This window comes from Rhinoderma darwinii, chromosome 1 (genome assembly GCF_050947455.1).
Source record: "Rhinoderma darwinii isolate aRhiDar2 chromosome 1, aRhiDar2.hap1, whole genome shotgun sequence".
Classification (NCBI taxonomy): Eukaryota; Metazoa; Chordata; class Amphibia; order Anura; family Rhinodermatidae; genus Rhinoderma; species Rhinoderma darwinii.
The window spans coordinates 341,934,250-341,955,476 of record NC_134687.1 but is presented as its reverse complement, the minus strand read 5'-3'; the positions used below and the strand labels follow the sequence as shown (position 1 = coordinate 341,955,476).

The window sequence follows — 21,227 nt, the reverse complement described above, 5'->3', positions numbered from 1 at the left end:
AAAACTTCAGAATGCTTTTACCTATCCAAGTGATTCTGAGACTCTTTTCTCGTGACATATTGTACTTTATGTTAGTGAAAAAATGTAGTCGATAAATTCAGTATTTATTTCTGAAAAACACCAAAATTTAGAGAAAATTTGCTTAAAATAGCATTTTTCTAAATCTGAACATATCTGCTTGTAAAATAGATAGTAATACCACGCAAAATAGTTACTAGTTAACATTTCCCATATGTCTACTTTATGTTTGCATCCTTTTTTGAAAGTCCTTTTATTTTTCTAGGACGTTACAAGGCTTACAACTTTTGCAGCAATTTCTCATATTTTAACCCCTTAAGGACACAGCCTAGTTTTGGCCTTAAAGGAACAGTGTCATGGCAAATAATTTTTTTATATGTTAAAGATGTTAGTGCTTTAATAAAAACGTTTATTTTCATTTGTGTGTTTGTGTTTTACTGTTTCTTATTTTTACACTTTTTCTTCCCTATGGGGGCTGCCATTTTTTGTTCCATTTCTGTGTGTGTCGATTAACGACACACACAGACATGGAGTACGGCAGCCACAGTCCCATAGGGACTGCGAACGGCTCCCGTCCCATTGACTGCCGTGTACGGCGTCTGTGTGGGAACTGCGCATGCGCCGCTCCCACACAGTCCTATTCGAAATTGGCGCCGTCCGGCGCCATTTTCCTGTGGACCGGAAGTCGCGGCCGGACAGTAATATTACTACTTCCGGTCGCGGCTTCCGGACTTGTGCACATGGAACAGCGGCAGCAAAGGGAGCGGACGGGCCGGAGGGAGCCGCGGCGGCAGGAGCAGGTAAGAGATTTCAATGTATGTTAGTGTTTGTGTGTGTTTACTACTGTATGTAAACCTACTACACTGTGGGTTACCTCAAAAAATGGCGACACACAGTGTAGGAGGTTAAACCTTTCAAACCCCTCGTTTATCCCGGCACTAGCCAGGATAAAGGAGGGGGGGATGCTGAGAGCTCACTAGAGCGAGGGCTTTTAACCCAATGTTGCAATGCTGCAATTTTGGGAACTAGCTCCATCTAGTGACCAAAAATGGGTAGTATTATAAATTAGAATTAATTTATAATATTTCCTGACTATTTCCTGACTCGTGAAAAAAATAAAAAAAATTTGAACCATGTTTAATCACCCACACACTAAATGTTTAATTTTTAAAAAAAAACCATGTTTTTCTGGCAACACATTCCCTTTAAGGCTCAGAGCCTATTTTGAAACATGACATATTTCACTTTATGTGGTAATAATGTCGGAATGCTTAAACCTATCCAAGCGATTCTGAGATTGTTTTCTCGTGAGACATTGGGCTTTATGTTAGTGGTAAAATTTGGTCGATATATTCAGTGTTTACTTGTGAAAAATTGCAAAATTTAGAGACAATTTAGAAAAAATAGCATTTTTCTTAATTTAAATGCATCTGCTTGTAAGACAGATGGTTATACCACCCAAAATAGTTACTCGTTCACATTTCCCATAAGTCTACTTTAGATTGGCATTGTTTTTTGAACATTCTTTTATTTTTCTTGGACGTTACAAGGCTTAGAACATAAACAGCAATTTCTCATATTTTTAAGAAAATTTCAAAAGCCTTGTTTTTAAGGTACCTGTTCAGTTCTGAAGTGGCTTTGAGGGGCCTATGTATTAGAAACCCCCATAAAACACCCCATTTTAAAAACGAGACCCCTCAAAGTATTCAAAACAGCATTTAGAATGTTTTTTTTCACCCTTTAGGTATTTCACAGGAATTAAACAAAGTGGAGGTGAAATTGCAAATTTAATTTTTCTTGCTGAATTTCAATTTTATTCAATTTTTTTTCTGTAACACAGAAGGTTTTAACAGAGAAATACTACTAAATATGTATTGTCCAGATTTTGCAGTTTTTAGAAATGTCCCACATGTGGCTGTAGTGTGCTCGTGGACTAAAACACAAGCCCCAGAAGCAAAGAAGCACCTAGTGCATTGTGGGGCCTCTTTTTTATTAGAATATATTTTAGACAGCATGCCACGTTTGAAGGTGTTGAGGTGCCAAAAAAGTAGGAATCCCCCAAAAGTGACCCCATTTTGGGAACTGCACCGCTCAAGGAATTCATTTATGGTTACTGTTACCATTTTGACCCCACAGTTTTTTCACAGCGCGTATTTGAATTGGGCAGTGAAATTTTGAAAATGAAATTTTTTCCAATAAGATGTAGTTTTGGGTCAAAATTTCTTATTTTCACAAGGAATAAAATGCCCCATTTTGTTGCCTAATTTGTCCTGAGTGCGGCAATACCCCATTTGTGGTGATAAACTGCCGTTTGGGCCCATGGGAGGGATCAGAAGGGAAAGGAGCGCTATGTGTTCTTTGGAGTCCAGATTTTGGTGGATTGGTTTTCGGGTGCCATGTCGTATTTGCAGAGCCCCAGAGGTATCAAAGCAATGGAAACCCACCAGAAGTGACCCCATTTTGGAGACTACACCCCTCAAGGAATTCATTTATGGGTGTAGTGACCATTTAGACACAGTTTTTTCACAGAATTTATTTGAATTGGGCTGTGAATTAAAGAAAATTGTATTTTTTCCAGCAAAGATGTAGTTTTGGCTCAAAATGTCTTATTTTCACAAGGAATAAAATACTCCATTTTGTTGCCCAATTTGTCCTGAGTGCGGCAATACCCCATCTGTGGTGATAAACTGCTGTTTGGGCCCATGGGAGGGATCAGAAGGAAAGGACCACCATTTGACCTACTGGGGATTTTCTGGTGCTTAGTCATGTATGCAGAAGCCCCTCTGGTACCAGTACAGTTGAAACCCCCAAGAAGTGACCCCGTTTTAAAAACTACAACCCTTAAGGCATTAATCTAGAGATGTAGTGAGCATTTTGACCCCACAGGTATTGTGTAAAAGATAATGCGCAGCAGATGGTGCAGAGGGAGATTTGCAATTTTCTATAAATATATGCCATTTCAGTGTCCGATATAGTGTGCCCAGCATGCGCCACCGGAGACATACATCCCATAAACTGTAATGTGGGTTCTCCCGGGTACGGCAATACCTACATGTGGCTGTTAACAGCTGCCATGCACATAGCAGGGCCCAGAGAGGAAAGATGAGGGGGGATAAGCTGTGCGGAGTGCATCAGGGTAAGTAAAACAGGGGTAGATTGAAAATCAAGGGATGTATGATAAATTTTAAAGCGCTTTTATACAGAGCCCTGGTTTTTCGTGACACGTGTCACATTGACATATTGTATCTTACCTTATCCCCCTCTAATAGCAGACTTTGCACCTCTTTTGACTTTTTCCCTTCTTGCCAGTTTGGGGAACTTCTCCTGAAAAATGTTGCGCTGGTACGATGCGTGTGGCCTCGCTTCCAGAAGTACTGGGTGCCCCACCCTTCCTGGTCCCTAAAGATTAGGTTCCTGATAACCACCTCTTGAATTCCAGGAAAGTTCCCGTCTGGCCTGTACATTGATGTAGCACTTATGCATTGTGCAATGCTATCTGTATGATGTGCACGGCCAGCTTCTTATACCACACCGCATGGCGCTGTAGGGCTTCAGGACTTGATCTGACAAGTCCACTCCTCCCATGTACCTATTGTAGTCCAAGATGCAGTCTGGTTTGGGGGTCTCTGTACTGGTACCTCATTCTGGTACATTGGTACTGGTGTGGCCATGTATTGTTGTCAATACAAGGACATCTCTCTTGTCCTTGTACTTGACACACAATATGTTGCTGCTAGAATGTGCCCTGCTCTCACCACTTCGTTTTCCCAAGCAGAGTCTTAGGGAGGCCTCTCAGATTTCTTCTGTGTATAGGTTCAGACAGCATCAGTGGAAGGGTGAGGTTTTGCACGGATAGGGGCCCAACCCAAACAAATATAAAAGAGTATCCGGCACACCAATTTTGAAATAAAGGTATTTTTTATTTTGTTTTTAATGCCAGTGGCAGAGTGCAACGTTTCGGTCTAAGTGACCTTCATCAGGCACTGAGCCGTGCTGGGAACCTGAATAGACGAGCCCTAGTGGTCCCGATAGCGGCTGGCCGCTGTATCATGGCGCTTGTGCGATCCAGCGCCGTGATACAGCGGCCAGCCGCTATCAGCACCACAGAGCGCTCGTCTATTCAGTTTCCCAGCACGGCTCAGTGCCTGATGGTCACTTAGACCGAAACGTCGCACTCTGCCACTGGCATTAAAAACAAAATAAAAAATACCTTTATTTCAAAACTGGCGTGCCGGATACTCTTTCAGATTTCTTATACCAGTGCCGCATGCCGCAGTACTTCTGGAAGCGAGGCACTTGAAGAGTGGGACGCTGGTATAAAAATTATCCAAGTAGAGGTGGTAACCCTGGTCCAGCAGTGGGTGCACCAAATCCCACACAATTTTTTCGTTAATTACCAGTAAAAGGGGGGGGGGGCATTCTGGGGGCTGAATACTGGTGTGCTTCCCTTCATGTATCCTAAATTTGTAAGTATACCCTGATGCACTCTCGCACAGCTTATACATCTTCACGCCATACCTTGCCCTCTGACTCGGCAGGTACTGGCGGAATTGAAGCCTCTCTTTAAAATGTACAAAGGACTCATCAATAGAATTATACTTCTCAGGGGTGTATGCTTGGGAAAACCGGGCACTGAAATGGTCTAATAGGGGTCTCTGTTTATACAAACGGTCAAAACTGGGGTCATCTCGGGGTGGACACTGCTAATTATCAATATAATGTAAGAAGCTAAGTATTGCCTCATAACGCATCCTGGACAAGGCCATGCAGTACATCGGGGTGTGGTATAAGAAAAAGCCTTTTTTTTATTTTTTATGTTCCAGTTCAGTTCTGAAGTGGCTTTGAGGGGCCTATATATTAGAAACCCCCTATCAAACACCCCATTTTAGAAACTAGGCCCCTCAAAGTATTCAAAACAGCATTTAGAAAGTTTATTAACCCTTTAGGTGTTTCACAGGAATTTAAAGCAAAGTAGAGGTGAAATTTACATATTTCATTTTTTCTGTAAAACAGAAGGTTTTACCCGAGAAACGCAACTCAATACTTATTGCCCACATTCTCCAGTTTTGAGAAATATCCCACATATGGCCCTAGTGTGGTGATGGACTGAAGCACCGGCCTCCGAAGCAAAGGACCACCTAGAGGATTATGAGGCCTCCTTTTTTTTACGCACCATGTCCGGTTTGAAGAGGTCTTGTGGTGCCAAAACAGTGGAAACCCCCCAAAAGTGACCCTATTTTGGAAACTAGACCCCTTGAGGAATTCATTGTAGTTTTCATGGGGTGCAGGCGACTTTCTGATCAGTTTTTGTTCTATTTTTAAGAGGCGTGGTGACTAAAAAACAGCAATTCTACTATTGTTTTTTACAGCGTTCACCGTGCGCTATAAATGACATATTCACTTTATTCTGCGGGGTGATATGATTACGGCGATACCATATGTTTATAGTTTTTTTATGTCTTATGGCGTTTGCGCAATAAAATATTTTTCATTCAAAATCATTTACTTTTTGTGTTGCCATATTCTATCAGCCATAAAGTTTTTGTTTTTTTCCCATCAAGAAAGCCGTGTGAGGACTTGTTTTTTTGCGTAATGAACTGCAGTTTCGATCAGTACCATTTTTAGGTACATGCGACTTTTTGATCTCTCTATTCCATTTTTTGGGAAGTGAAGTGACCAAAAAATTGTGATTCTGGTATGGTTTATTATTATTTTCTTTTACGGCGTTCACTGCGTGGGATAAATAACGAAATACTTTGGTAGTCCAGGCCGTTACGGACGCAGCGATACCAATTATGTATAGTTTGTTTATTTTTATTAATAATAAGGGACTGATCAGGGAAAAAGGGGGATTTTTACTTTTAAAAATTGTATTTTCTTATTTTTACACAACTTTTTTTTAACTTTATTACTTTGTCCCACTATGTACTTGAGGGCAGGAGGCCCTGATCGCTATTCTAATACACTGCACTACATGCGTAGTGCAGTGTATTAGAGCTGTCAGCTACTCACTGACCGCAAGCATAGTGGGTCCTGACTTAGTCCGACGGCCGACACTCGGACCCGGTCGTGTAAATAAGGCCTTAAGGGGTTAATTGCCGAAATCAGCTAAATCAGCTGACCTCCTGGTTCCCGGACACTGTCCGTTAGTACAGTGTGCGCCGTGAACCGGTCCGCAACTGTACGTCCTGGTGAGGTAAGCAACCCCTCTCCAGGACGTAGTTGCGGCGTAGCACGGGAAGAGGTTAAAGAGCATTTCCACCCAAAATGTGTCATACATAAGTAAATCAGAAGTTAGAGCAGCAGCTAAAGTTTGGTAATTATGTTTTTTTTTTACTTCTAGAGATATTGGTATTTCTATTTAGTTGCAGCCATTATTTTTGCAAATAGAACACAGGAAGTGCAGCCATACTGGTTGCCACCTTCGAAGTCACTCCCTTCTGGAAAAGAGCTACTTTTCCAGGAAGAATTACTCTTAGGCTGGGTACATGCAGTTTTGCGGCTTTTTTTTTTTTTTGTTGCGTTCTTAACAGCTTTTTTTTTTTTTTTTTTAAACACTGCAGCCACATGTTACTTTGGGCTGCAGAGGGAGGTCAGTGTAGAGGACGGGGGTCAATGTAGAAAATAAAGGGGTAGTTAGGTTAGAGAGGGGTCATACTATATTGGTGGGGGGAGAAAGAGACTGTGGGGAGAGGACTAGACAACAGGATAAAGAGATCCTTTTGTTACAAAACAGCAACGAAAATAAAAATGCCCAAATAATCACATTTCTGATACCAAACGTGGCAATATGAAATGTAAGTTAAAGTGTATGTTCACAAATGCCATAAGTCTAGCAAGCAAAATGGGAGAGCTGGAGGCCTTGGTACTGGAAGAAAATATAGATATAGTTGGTGTTGCTGAAACATGGCTAGACTCTTCACATGACTGGGCTATAAATATACAGGGTTTTACACTTTTTCGGAAAGACAGGACAAATAGGAAAGGCGGTGGTGTATGTCTGTATGGGAGAAGTGATATGAAGGCGAGTGTGAATGAGACAATAGTGGGTGAAGATTGTGAGGAGGTTGAAACCTTGTGGGTGGAATGACAAGGGGTGGTAAACACTGAAAAAATTACTTTTGGTGTAATCTTTAGACCCCCCAATATAACTGAGGAGATGGAAGGTCAGCTATATAAACAGATGGAGCGGGCTGCACAGGCGGGTACTGTAGTCATAATGGGAGATTTTAATTACCGGGATATTAATTGGTGTCATGGTTCGGCTTCGACTGCAAAGGGGAGAAATTTCCTCAACCTGTTGCAGGAAAATTTTATGGGCCAGTTTGTGGAAGACCCGACTAGAGGTCAAGCTCTGTTGGATCTGGTCATTTCTAATAATGCAGAGCTTGTTGGGAATGTCAATGTTCGTGAAAACCTCGGTAACAGCGATCACAATATAGTTACATTTTACCTTTACTGTAAAAAACAAACAGGGAGGGCAAAAACACTTAATTTTAAGAAGGCCAATTTCCACAGGATGAGGGCTGCAATTTAGGACATAGACTGGGAAGAATTAATGTCAAATAATGGTACAAATGATAAATGGGAGATTTTAAAATCTACTTTGTATAATTATAGTGCAAGATTTATTCCTATAGGTAACAAGTATAAACGACTAAAATTAAACCCCACATGGCTTACACCTTCTGTAAAAAGGGCAAAACATGACAAAAAAAAAGGGCATTTGAAAAATACAAATCTGAGGGAATAGCTGTAGCCTTTGTAAATTATAAAGAGCTTAATAAAATCTGTAAAAAAGTAATAAAATCAGCAAAAATAAAAAATGAAAGGCAAGTGGCCAAGGATAGTAAAACAAATCCCCAAAATTTCTTCAAGTATGTAAATTCGAAAAAGCCAAGGTTTGAACATGCAGGACCCCTAAATAGTGGTAATGGGGAGTTGGTCACAGGGGATCAAGAGAAGGCAGAGTTACTAAATGGGTTCTTTAGCTCTGTATATACAACAGAAGAAACTGATGTAGCCGCTGCCAGTACTGTTACTATATCAGTTGATATACTGAATTAGCTGAATGTAAATATGGTCCAAGCTAAGTTAACCCCTTAATGACCAGCCTATTTTAAACCTTAATGACCAAGCCATTTTTTACGTTTTTCCATCGTCGCATTCCAAGAGCTATAACATTTTTATTTTTGCATCGACATAGCTGTATAAGGTCTTGTTTTTTGCGCTACAAGTTGTATTTTTTAATAGCACCATTTTGAGGTACATATTTATTATTGATTAACTTTTATGAACTTTTTTTTGGGGGGGGGGGGGGGAATAGAAAAAAAACCTGAAATTCCACCACACTTTTTCGCGTCCTAAATCTACGCCGTTTACCGTGTGGTATAAATAACACAATAACTTTATTCAGCGGGTTATTACGATTGCAACGATACCAAATTTGTATCGTTTTGGTATGTTTTACTACTTTACACAGTAAAAACGCTTTTTTTTCAAAATGATTTGTTTTTGTGTCTCTATATCTGAAGAGCCATAACTTTTTTATTGTGCCGCCGATGCAGTTGTATGAGGGCTTTTTTTTTTGCGGGAAGACTTGTAGTTTTTATTGGTACCATTTTGGAGTAGATGCGACTTTTTGATCACTTTTTATCACATTTTTTTTAAGTCAGGATTCACAGAAAACAGCAATTTTTCCATAGTTTTTTAATTTCATTTTTTATGGCGTTCACCGTGCGGGTTAAATAATGTAATAGATTTATAGTCAGGGTCGGTCCGGATGCGGCGATACCAAATATGCGCAACTTTTTTTTACTAGTAAAGCATTTTATAAGGGGAAAAAGTGGGGGGGGTTTTTTCACATTTTTTTTAATTAACTTTATTAACCTTTTTTTTTACTTTTTTACTAGTCCCCCTAGGGGACTTTAATATGCGATTCTCCGATCGCTATTACAATACACTGCAATACGTTTGTATTGCAGTGTGTTACTGCCTGTCTGTTTAAAACGGACAGGCATCTGCTAGGTCATGCCGGAGGCATGACCTAGCAGGCATTCGCTACAGGCAGACCTGGCGGCCTTTATTAGGCCCCCCGGCTGCCATCGTAAATAGACACTCGGCGATCCCATCGCCGGGTGTCAGTGGGATGAGAGGGAGCTCCCTCCCTCTCTCCAAAACCACTAAGATGCGGTGCACGCTATTGAGCACCGCATCTGAAGGGTTAGACGGGTGAGATCGATACTTATATCGATCTCACACGTTCGAGCAGGGAAGCCCCCAGCTGCCTCTGGCAGCTGAGAGCAGGGAGATTTGACAGCTCCCTGCTCTGTTTATTTATCCCGATGCAGTGCCGTAAAAAGGCTTATGCATCAGAATAAAGCCCGTTAGTGACTGACGTGAAAAGGCGTATTAGCGGTCACTAACGGATTAAATAAAATAAATGTACACACGGCCCCGGGACCAAATTGGTTACAGCCTAGAGTTCTTAAAGAGATTAGTTCAGTTATTTCTGTCCCATAATATTTAGAGATTCTGTAAAGGATCTGCCAGGCACAGCTTCGGGGTTAACTCCCTTAATTAATCAGTCAGCACCTGAATCTACATCCCTGAGACTGACTCCAGCTTCCACCACTCAGGCTGGCAGGCTTAGGAGTGGGAGAGCCTATCGCAGCCTGGCCAGACTCAGCTAGCTCCCGCCCTCTGTCTATTTATACCTGCATTTCCTGTTCCTCGTTGCTCGTTATTCTTTTTCGTGTGGTTTCCTGGCCCAGCTACAGCTCCTTCTATTTTGTTCCTGCTCCATACAGACCCTGGCTTACTGACTACTCTTCTGCTCTTCGTTTGGTACCTCGCACACTCCTGGCCTGACTCGGCTCGTTCACCACTCTGGTTGCTCACGGTGTTGCCGTGGGCAACTGCCCCTTTCCCTTGCTTGTATTCCCTTGTATGTTTGTCGTGTTTGTCGTGCACTTACTGAGTGCAGGGACCGCCGCCCAGTTGTACCCCGTCGCCTAGGGCGGGTCGTTGCAAGTAGGCAGGGACAGAGTGGCGGGTAGATTAGGGCTCACTTGTCCGTTTCCCTACCCCCCGGTCATTACATAATAACAAGCCCATACCTAGTCTACCCTGGTCCCTGACACCACTATGGACCCCCGTGAGACCCTGGCTCAGCAAATGCAGGGTCTCTCCCTACAGGTCCAGGCCCTGGCTCAGAGGGTCAACCAGCCTGATGCTACCTTGGTAGTTCCCCTCACCGCACCTCTTGAACCCCACCTCAAGTTGCCCCGACCGGTTCTCAGGGGACCGGAGGGCTTTTCTCTCCTTTCGGGAGAGTTGTAGGCTTTACTTTCGTTTAAAGCCTCATTCCTCAGGTTCTGAGAGCCAGCGGGTGGGTATAATTATGTCCCGGCTCCAGGAAGGGCCCCAAGAGTGGGCCTTCTCCTTGGCTCCTGACGCCCCTGAACTTTCCTCCGTTGTTTCTTTTCTGCTCTCGGACTTATTTATGACGAGACTGACAGGACTGCCTTTGCCGAGAGTCAGCTGGTGACCTTACGTCAGGGTAAGAGACCTGTTGAGGAGTATTGCTCTGACTTTAGGAAGTGGTGCGTAGCTTCTCGGTGGAATGACCCTGCCTTAAGGTGCCAGTTTAGGTTGGGTCTGTCGAATGCCCTGAAAGACCTGCTAGTTAGCTATCCCTCTTCTGACTCCCTAGACCAGGCTATGGCTTTAGCGGTACGACTTGACCGACGTCTCAGGGAACGACAACATGAACGTTTATGTGTTTTCTCCTCCGACTCCCCCATGATGCCTCCCGAAGTTCCGTTGCTTCGTTCCTCCAGGAAAGACTCAGAGATACCTATGCAACTCGGGGCCTCCATGTCCCCCCAACAACGTAGAGAATTCCGCAGGAAGAATGGTCTCTGCTTCTACTGTGGGGATGACAAGCATCAAGTGAACAACTGTCCTAAGCGTAAGAATGCAGCCAGAGAACTTCCGCGTCTAAGTGATCATCGGGGAGGTCACTTGGGCGCACAGGTATTTCCAGGTCTCTTTTGGTGGTAGGTCTGCTACCGGCAGTGCCTTCGTGGATTCAGGGTCCTCTACTAATATTATGTCTGTGGAATTTGCTATGTCTCTTGCTATGCCTCTGATTGATTTGCCTAAACTTGTCCCGGTAGTGGGTATCGACTCCACTCCTCTTGCTAATGGTTATTTTACACAGCATACCCCTGTTTTTGAACTCCTTGTTGGCTCCATGCATTTGGAGCAATGCTCTGTACTGTTGATGCAGGGATTATCGTACGATTTGGTTCTAGGCCTTCCCTGGTTGCAGTTGCATAATCCCACGTTTGACTGGAATACTGGGGAGCTAACCAAATGGGGTAATGAATGTTGTACGTCATGTTTTTCTGTTAATTCTATTTCTCCCCCTGAGGAGGCGAATACGCTACCCGAGTTTGTTCAGGACTTCGCTGATGTTTTCTCTAGGGAGGCCTCCGAAGTGTTACCTCCTCATAGAGAATACGATTGCGCTATTGAATTGGTACCAGGAGCTAAGCTTCCTAAGGGTAGGATATTTAATCTTTCTTGTCCCGAACGTGAAGCCATGAGAGAGTATATCCAGGAATCCCTGGCCAAGGGTTACATTCGTCCCTCTTCTTCTCCGGTAGGTGCTGGCTTCTTCTTCGTGGGGAAGAAGGATGGTGGTCTTAGGCCATGCATTGACTACCGTAGCCTGAATAAGGTCACGGTAAGGAACCAGTATCCCCTTCCTTTGATTCCTGATCTCTTTAATCAGGTTCAGGGGGCCCAATGGTTCTCTAAATTGGATCTACGGGGGGCGTATAACCTTATTCGCATCAAAGAGGGGGATGAGTGGAAGACTGCGTTTAACACGCCCGAAGGCCATTTCGAATACCTCGTCATGCCCTTTGGGTTGTGTAATGCCCCTGCGGTCTTCCAGAATTTCATAAATGAGATTTTGAGAAATTACCTGGGGATATTTCTTGTAGTGTACCTTGATGACATACTGTTGTTTTCCAAGGACTGGTCCTCCCACATTGAGCATGTCAGGAAGGTGCTCCAGGTGCTTCGGGAAAACAAACTGTTTGCCAAAACCGAAAAATGTGTGTTTGGGGTACAGGAGATACCGTTTTTGGGTCAAATCCTCACTCCTCATGAATTCCGCATGGACCCCGCCAAGGTTCAGGCTGTGGCGGAATGGGTCCAACCTGCCTCCCTGAAGGCGTTACAGTGTTTTTTGGGGTTCGCTAATTATTACAGGAGATTTATTGCTAACTTCTCGGTCATCGCTAAGCCTCTTACGGACCTCACTCGCAAAGGTGCTGATCTCCTCCACTGGCCTCCTGAGGCTGTCCAGGCTTTTGAGGTCCTTAAGAAGTGCTTTATCTCGGCCCCGGTGCTTGTTCAGCCCAACCAAATGGAGCCATTTATCGTGGAAGTTGACGCATCTGAGGTGGGAGTGGGGGCTGTCTTGTCCCAGGGTACCAGGTCCCTCACCCATCTCCGCCCCTGTGCCTACTTCTCCAGGAAGTTTTCGCCAACTGAGAGTAACTATGATATTGGCAACCGCGAACTCTTAGCCATTAAATGGGCATTTGAAGAGTGTCGCCACTTCCTGGAGGGGGCTAGACACCAGGTAACGGTCCTTACCGACCACAAGAATCTGGTTTTCCTAGAATCTGCCCAGAGGCTAAACCCGAGACAAGCTCGATGGGCGTTATTTTTTACCAGATTCAATTTTTTGGTTACCTATAGGGCTGGGTCTAAAAATATTAAGGCTGATGCACTGTCGCGTAGCTTCATGGCCAGCCCTCCTTCGGAGGAATATCCTGCTTGTATTTTGCCTCCAGGTATAATCATTTCCTCGATCGATTCTGATTTAGTCTCTGAAATTGCTGCTGATCAAGGTTTAGCTCCCGGGAACCTTCCTGAGAACAAACTGTTTGTTCCCCTGCAATTCCGGCTAAGGGTACTTAGGGAAAATCATGACTCCGCACTATCTGGTCATCCAGGCATCCTGGGTACCAAACACCTCATTACCAGAAATTATTGGTGGCCTGGGTTGCCTAAAGACGTTAAGGCCTACGTCGCCGCTTGTGAGGTTTGTGCTAGGTCCAAGACTCCCAGGTCCCGACCAGCGGGCTTACTGCGTTCGTTGCCCATTCCCCAGAGACCTTGGACACATCTCCATGGATTTTATCACCGATTTGCCTCCATCCCAAGGCAAGTCGGTGGTGTGGGTGGTGGTAGACCGCTTCAGTAAGATGTGCCACTTTGTGCCCCTCAAGAAACTACCCAACGCCAAGACGTTGGCTACCTTGTTTGTCAAACACAACCTGCGTCTCCATGGGGTCCCTGTCAATATTGTTTCGGACAGAGGGGTACAATTTGTTTCATTGTTTTGGAGAGCCTTCTGTATGAAGTTGGGGATTGATCTGTCCTTCTCCTCTGCCTTCCATCCTGAAACCAATGGTCAAACGGAGAGGACTAATCAATCTCTAGAACAATACTTAAGGTGTTTTGTCTCTGACTGTCAATATGATTGGGTCTCATTCATTCCCCTCGCCGAATTTTCCCTTAATAACCGGGTCAGTAACTCGTCAGGGGTCTCTCCCTTTTTCTGTAATTTTGGGTTTAATCCACGGTTCTCCTCCGTTTCACCTGGTAGTTCCAACAATCCCGAGGTAGAGGTCGTTCATCGGGAACTGTGCACAGTCTGGGCCCAGGTTCAGAAGAACCTAGTGGCGTCCCAGAGCGTACAAAAAACTCAGGCTGATAGAAAACGTTCTGCTAACCCCGTTTATGGTCGGGGATCTGGTGTGGTTGTCGTCTAGGAACTTGCGTCTCAAGGTTCCGTCCAAGAAGTTTGCTCCCCGGTTTATTGGGCCGTATAAGGTCATTGAGGTCCTCAATCCTGTCTCCTTCCGGCTGGAGTTACCCCCGTCTTTTCGTATACACGACGTGTTTCATGCCTCCCTCCATAAACGCTGCTCCCCGTCCTTGGCTCCCTCGAGGAGACCTCCTGTTCCCGTCCTCACCCCTGAGGGGGTGGAATTCGAGGTGGCCAGGATTGTGGACAGCAAGATGGTCCAAGGCTCCCTCCAGTACCTGGTCCATTGGAGAGGTTACGGGCCCGAGGAGAGGACTTGGGTACCCGCCCGGGATGTTCACGCTGGGGTATTGGTCAGGAGGTTCCACCTGCGTTTCCCCAGTAAGCCAGGTCCACTTAGAAAGGGTCCGGTGGCCCCTCATAAAAGGGGGGGGTACTGTAAAGGATCTGCCAGGCACAGCTTCGGGGTTAACTCCCTTAATTAATCAGTCAGCACCTGAATCTACATCCCTGAGACTGACTCCAGCTTCCACCACTCAGGCTGGCAGGCTTAGGAGTGTGAGAGCCTATCGCAGCCTGGCCAGACTCAGCTAGCTCCCGCCCTCTGTCTATTTATACCTGCATTTCCTGTTCCTCCTTGCTTGTTGTTCTTTTTCGTGTGGTTTCCTGGCCCAGCTACAGCTCCTTCTATTTTGTTCCTGCTCCATACAGACCCTGGCTTACTGACTACTCTTCTGCTCTTCGTTTGGTACCTCGCACACTCCTGGCTTGACTCGGCTCGTTCACCACTCTGGTTGCTCACGGTGTTGCCGTGGGCAACTGCCCCTTTCCCTTGCTTGTATTCCCTTGTATGTTTGTCGTGCACTTACTGAGTGCAGGGACCGCCGCCCAGTTGTACCCCGTCGCCTAGGGCGGGTCGTTGCAAGTAGGCAGGGACAGAGTGGCGGGTAGATTAGGGCTCACTTGTCCGTTTCCCTACCCCCCGGTCATTACAGATTCTCTAGTGACTGTTATAGTGCCAAGGGACTGGCGCAGGGCAAATGTGGTGCCTATTTTCAAAAAGGGCTCTAGGTCTTCCCCTGGTAATTATAGACCAGTTAGCTTAACATCAATCATGGGAAAAATGTTTGAGGGGCTACTGAGGGACCATATACAGGAGTATGTGACAAAAAATAGTATTACAAGTGACAGCCAGCACGGTTTTACGAAGGACAGAAGTTGTCAAACCAACCTGATTTGTTTTTATGAAGAGTTGAGCAGAAGCCTAGACAGAGGGGCCGCTGTGGCTATAGTGTTTTTGGACTTTGCAAAGGCATTTGACACTGTCCCTCATAGACGTCTAATGGGTAAATTAAGGTCTATAGGTTTAGAAAGTATAGTTTGTAATTGGATTGAGAATTGGTTCAAGAACCGTATCCAGAGAGTTAGGCTGGATTCACACGAGCTCATTACGTCCGTAATGGACGGAACGTATTTCGGCCGCTAATCCCGGACGAACACACGGCAGGCAGCTGGGCTCCTAGCATCATAGTTATGTACGATGCTAGGAGTCCCTGCCTCGCTGCAGGACAACTGTCCCGTACTGTAAGCATGTTTTCAGTACGGGACAGTTGTCCTGCAGCGAGGCAGGAACGCCTAGCATCGTACATAACTATGATGCTAGGAGCCCGGCTCCCTGCTGTGTGTTCGGTCCGGGATTAGCGGCCGAAATACGGTCCGTCCATTACGGACGTTATGAGCTCGTGTGAATCCAGCCTTATGGTCAATGATTCCTACTCTGAATGGTCCACGGTTATAAGTGGTGTACCCCAGGGTTCCGTGCTGGGACCACTATTATTCAATTTATTTATTAATGATATAGAAGATGGGATTAACAGCACTATTTCTATTTTTGCAGATTACACCAAACTATGTAGTAATGTTCAGTCTATAGAAGATGTTAGTAAATTGCAAGCGGATTTGGACACGCTACGGGTTTTGGCATCCACTTGGCAAATGAGGTTTAATGTAGATAAATGTAAAGTTATGCATCTGGGTACCAACAATCTGCATGCATCATATGTCCTAGGGGGAGCTACACTGGGAGAGTAAATTGTTGAGAAGGATCTGGGTGTACTTGTAGATCATAAACTAAATAACGGCATGCAATGTCAATCAGCTGCTTCAAAGGCCAGCAAGATATTGTCGTGTTTTAAAAGAGGCATGGACTCGCGGGACTGGGACATATTACCACTTTACAAAGCATTAGTGCGGCCTCATCTACAATATGCAGGTCAGTTCTGGGCTCCAGTTGAAAGAAAGGATGCCCTGCAGTTAGAAAAAAAATACAAAGACGAGCAACGAAACTAATAAAGGGGCATGGAGAAAGATTAAAATAATTCTACTTATTGAGACTTCAAAAGAGACGACTAAGATGGGACATGATTAAGGAGCTGCTCACATCAGCGTTGGGCTTCAGTTCATCGGTTCCATTCGACCTTTACTTCGGACAAACCGATGAATGGAAAGCCAAACGGAAACCATAGCTTCCGTTTGCATTACCATTGATATCAATTGTAATGCTTCCGTTGCAGTTGGTTTCTGTTCTGTAAAGTTTCAATTTTTTTCACGAAAACAATAGCGTAGTTGACTACTTTTTTTCTTAACCTTGCTGTTGATCAGTAGGGGTAAAACAAAGTTCTATGATTTCTCTTAACCCCGTCTCTTTCTACCATCCCTTGGTTGAACTTGATGGACATATGTCTTTTTTCAACTGTACTAATTATGTAACTGTATTCTGCACAAACACAATTGTGATTGCCAAATAGAGTATTTGTATTTTCCTAAAAAAATTATTGTATTTAGGCAAATTTGGTAACATGATAGTTACGAAGATTGTAGGCGATAGGGCTACAAACAGTCTGACAGCTTCCACAGTGGAACTACATTTAGCTTAAGCATAATCTAGTTGAAAAAGGCTGGATTCACACCAGTATTTGGCGTTCCGTTGTTCTGCTCCGTCAGAGGAGCAGAACATCGGAAATACTGGAAGCACTGGTGGGATGTCCATGGTTGTACCAGACTGACTGTGGGATGTCCATGGTTTTACCAGAAACAGCGCAGCATGCTGCACTATTGTTTCCAGTATTTTTGGCTGGATCTGACAGAGCCTCCAATGTAGATGTGAACGAGGCCTTAGTATGAAGTTAATGTACAGAAATATGTACGGTTTTTAAAATAAGTCCTCTACAGTCTGATATTTATTTTGCAGGAAAGGATTTGGACCATAAGTGCTTATTTGCGGTTATCCCTACTCAGAATATCTGTTATAAAGCGGACAAGAGCTTATGTTCCTGATGTTTACAAAATTCGCAGAGAAACTGGTATTTGTTCACGTTTAACATAACAGTTTGATCAAACGGAAGGTCAAATTGAATGGATTGAGTATAATTCTAACATCAATTCTATTCATTGCAAAGCTGTTATTATATATATATATATATATATATACATACGTTGTGTAAAGAATATGTATATACTCAATACTACAATATAATTGCATGCTGTATAAAAATAAAACTTTGCCTTTAAATACACAATAGGATTTTTATGTCCAATATATTATTGCACGTCTACCCTTGTGACGAACTGCAGTTGTACAGGGTAAATTGCATTGAAGGTATGGAAAACTGAAGAGATGTGGCAGGTGAAACAGAGTCTTTTAACAGGTTGGATATTTGACCCTTTCCCAACAAAGCGAACCACTTGGCACCACATGAACAACTAACAAACTGGATCTTGGAAAAACAATCTATATGGCTTACTCCAAGTCAGTATCCAGCAATCTCATTCATCCCGTTTCTCACCAAATTGTGGGTGTCAAATAGCGAATTTAGGATGAGCCACATTCTTAGGCTGCACATACACTTCAGATAGCTGTCGGCCGACAGCTATTCCTAACGACTTCCCCATTCGCATGCTCGCTCGGCTGAGCGTGCATGTGTTTTCAACAGGGAGAAGGGACAGAGCCACTGCCAGACTCTTCTGACAGCGCCTTCTCTCCTTACGAACAAAAGGATCGAGCATGTTGAAATTCAGCAGCCCAATCCTTCTCACCCCCGGCATCTGCCACCGGGGAAGAGTTGGGACTCCACCATACACATTAGAAGATCGGCCAGTCCCAACAAAATCGGCCAACAGACATCTAACATGTATGAACACCTTTATTCACAGCAATTGAATGTGCAGTGAAAGTATGCTTGCACAATAGCAATTCAATGGCCTTACTAAACTTGGATTTACATGTTAAAAAACAGTTAGTCTGTGCAGACCAATATAATTAGTATACCAAAGTATTATTTACTGTCAGTTACTAAAGACCTGGGGGCCTTTGTTAGGCCCCTGGCTGCCATGGAAACCCATCAGCGCCCTCCCTCTATCAAACACCTTAGATGCCGCTTCCGCTATTGACCGTCGCATCTAAGGGGTTAAACTGCCACAATCGGAGTACTCTGGAGTACTCTCCAATTCCAGCAGTTGCGGCAGAAGCCAGGCTATGTATAAAAGTTGTGCTCCTGCTGCTGATCTCGTGGGTACAATGGCAGTACCCACGAGATACGAGCGACGGATATATCCATCACAATGCGGGAACTAGCACCTTTTTGTGACAGATATATCAGTCGCTAGTCGATAAGGGGTTAAGGTAATCTCATTTGCAGCATATCATACATATCATAAGAAAGACATCTCATACAGAAATTTTGGAGAAAACTGTACAAATACAGTAATTTAAATAAAAAACAGTCATATTGGCTTGAATGGTATATCTTTATTTCAGGTAGTGGTACATGCATTGTAAAAATAAATACATAACATTATCTTGCTGACCATTAAATACTCCTGGATGTAATTTTAGATGTAAAAAAACATTTATTTTTGCCCAAAAGCAGTTTGACGGTGTAGGCTGGGTTCACACCTGTGTTGGTGTGTTCCGTTGCTCTGCACCGTCAGAGGAGCAGAACAAGGGAATGACGGAACAAACCGTTCCTTTGCACAAAGGATACCGCCTGTTGCCGACGGAACACATTGATTTCAATGGGTTCTGTCGGCTTTCCGTCAGGGTGTCTGTAATTTATTGTCGCCGGTAAACTCCGGCAAAAGCTGCCGGATCTGCGACGGAGGCCTCTAACGGAGCCTCCGACGCAGATGTGAACATAGCCTTACTTTCACATTTTCAAAACAAAATGTTACAGTATGTACCATATGGCTTGATTCGATAGCCACACTTGTATATAAATGACATTTCTGAGACATATGCTGGCCAGAAGATATATAAAACAGGAGAGCATTACCAGCCATAAGCTCTGGTCCACACTGCTTTTCTCTTAAACTCTGAAAGACCTCTCAAGTTGAAAAGTGAAGCTGGAAGAAAAAATAAAAAAAAGTAATTTATCTCAGTCATAACCAAAAAGCATTACAGATCTAGAAAACCATACCCACGGCTCAACAGTCGGTTTTAGGCTGTGTTCACATCACCATCGCTTTCCGCTGAGGGGTTCCGTTGGGTTAACCCCTCAGCCGAAAGGCAAACGGAAACCTCAGCTTCCGTTTCCCTCACCATTGAACTCAATGGTGATGGAAACCTAGCTAATAGTTTCCGTCCATCACCATTGTGACAGGGTTCCGTCGTTTTGACGGAATCAATAGCGCAGTCGACTGCGCTATTGGTCCCGTCAAGAACAACGGAACCTTGTCACAATGGTGACAGACGGGAACCATTAGCTAGGTTTCTGTCACCATTGATATCAATGGTGAGGGAAACTGAACTTTAGGTCTCCGTTTGCCTTTCCGTTGAGGGGTTAACCCGACGGAACCCCTCAGCAGAAGTGCAACGGTGATGTGAACAGGCCCTTAAATGTATAACTTAGCATGGGCTTCCTCTGTCATGTATCTAGAATGGTTTCACAGTCAGTTCACAAGACGACGTGATTTTGCCACAAATTTGACATGTTCCACGTCAGTCAGTCAAAGAATCCAGTGTAGCCATACCTTTCACAACTGTTTTTGATTCCTCTGATAAGGCTCCTTCTGGACTTTCAAGAAGATTCATCATCCAATCAATAAACTATTGAATATTAAAAGAAAAGGTTAATAGTTAGGCCTTAAAATGGGAGTCATTGACTTAAATTGGTTGCATATTGTTAATTGAACCAAATGTTGTATTGGTGTACTTTTCTAAGTAGCCAAGAAATTAACCAGTAACTTGCAGGCCTGCCATCGGTATCTGCCTATTAGTCCCAGATATTATTACTTAGTAGGAAATGGAGAAATGCTTAACTTAAAAGATAAATGGAAGCTTTTATTGTGAGGATATTGTAATCAATAGGAGCTTTGCAGCAAAGACTTACTGCAGGCTACGGATGGCTAGGAGACAGAAATCCGGGCTCTGTCTGCTGCTGGTGCTTTTCAACCAGTTACACGGATGTGCAGCATGGATGTTTATGTTGCTGTAGCTAAATAAAGAGGAATTTGCTAATCCAGTACATCGCAAATTGAAAGCTTATAGTAAGTACTACACCATGTGTTTTCCATTTATAACTAGAAGTACACTGTAAATGACTGTATTTGAGGTCCATATTTCCTTCCATTTCTTTATGCAAACAGGAATGGATCCCAAAGTAGGGAAGAAGAAAGTCTCTCTCATACTCATAAAAGAGGATTTCCTCCTCCCCTTTGTCTAGCTCCATCATTGTTGTGGGCAACAAAGATTTGGAAGGAAACATGAAGCTAAAATAAGGCTGTTTAACCGCCCAATGACCCATGACCAAATTGTACATCACGGACAGCTGTCTGTTCTTGCACCATTACATGACATGCATCTAAGGTATTAAAGGGATGGGGCTCCCCAGGTCTTCCCATTGATCCCTGATGACGTATGTTTGACATGCTGCTACTGATTTTATTTGTATCACTAATGCTTTTATTCTTCTATTTTCTGTAAGTATGGAATAAATCTTGCGTATTGCAAAAAAAAAAATAGAGGGTGTTGCACTATTTCTCCCCTTTTCTATTGGAGTCATAGGATTTATCCTGCCTGGAGCTTGAACATTGGGATACAGAGCTCCGTGGTACTACAAGGACCAGAACAACTGCACATACCTTCTCTGGATTGTAGATGGTCTATTGCTTGTGGACTGAGCAGAAACGTCTATAAGACTACAGGTTGGGATTTGTTTCTCGGTGCTGTTCGAGAGGTCAAAAACTTTATATACTTTTGTTTTATTTCAAGGTGTTTGGATTTCACCTGATTTTTATCTGCTCCGGCCTGAAAAATATTCATTGTGGTCATTAGAGCCAGGATTTACCCATTTAGTGA

The 21,227-nt window shown here is 43.8% G+C and overlaps 2 protein-coding genes across 6 annotated transcripts in view; one reads left to right on the top strand and one right to left on the bottom strand.

The window, feature by feature from the left end:
- HACD4 (3-hydroxyacyl-CoA dehydratase 4) overlaps nucleotides 1–17,329 on the top strand; it is a 44,018-nt gene extending 26,689 nt beyond the window's left edge. Inside the window, exon 8 of one of the 2 annotated variants that reach the window (XM_075851776.1) lies at nucleotides 17,124–17,329. The gene's annotated coding sequence lies outside the window, so the exon portion shown is untranslated. Of the gene's footprint in view, nucleotides 1–283; nucleotides 437–17,123 lie in introns of those variants that run through there. The other variant, XM_075851767.1, reaches the window with a different exon arrangement.
- A 1,331-nt stretch (nucleotides 17,330–18,660) lies between these two features.
- Nucleotides 18,661–21,227, bottom strand: part of FOCAD (focadhesin) — a 407,831-nt gene continuing 405,264 nt past the window's right edge. For all 4 annotated transcript variants that reach the window (XM_075825910.1, XM_075825919.1, XM_075825901.1 and 1 more), the window contains 2 exons: nucleotides 19,901–19,976; nucleotides 18,661–19,273 (listed from right to left, as the gene is read on the bottom strand). In XM_075825910.1, coding sequence (XP_075682025.1) covers nucleotides 19,200–19,273; nucleotides 19,901–19,976 — 150 coding nt within the window. In that variant the 3' untranslated portion in view covers nucleotides 18,661–19,199. The remainder of the gene's footprint in view (nucleotides 19,274–19,900; nucleotides 19,977–21,227) is intronic.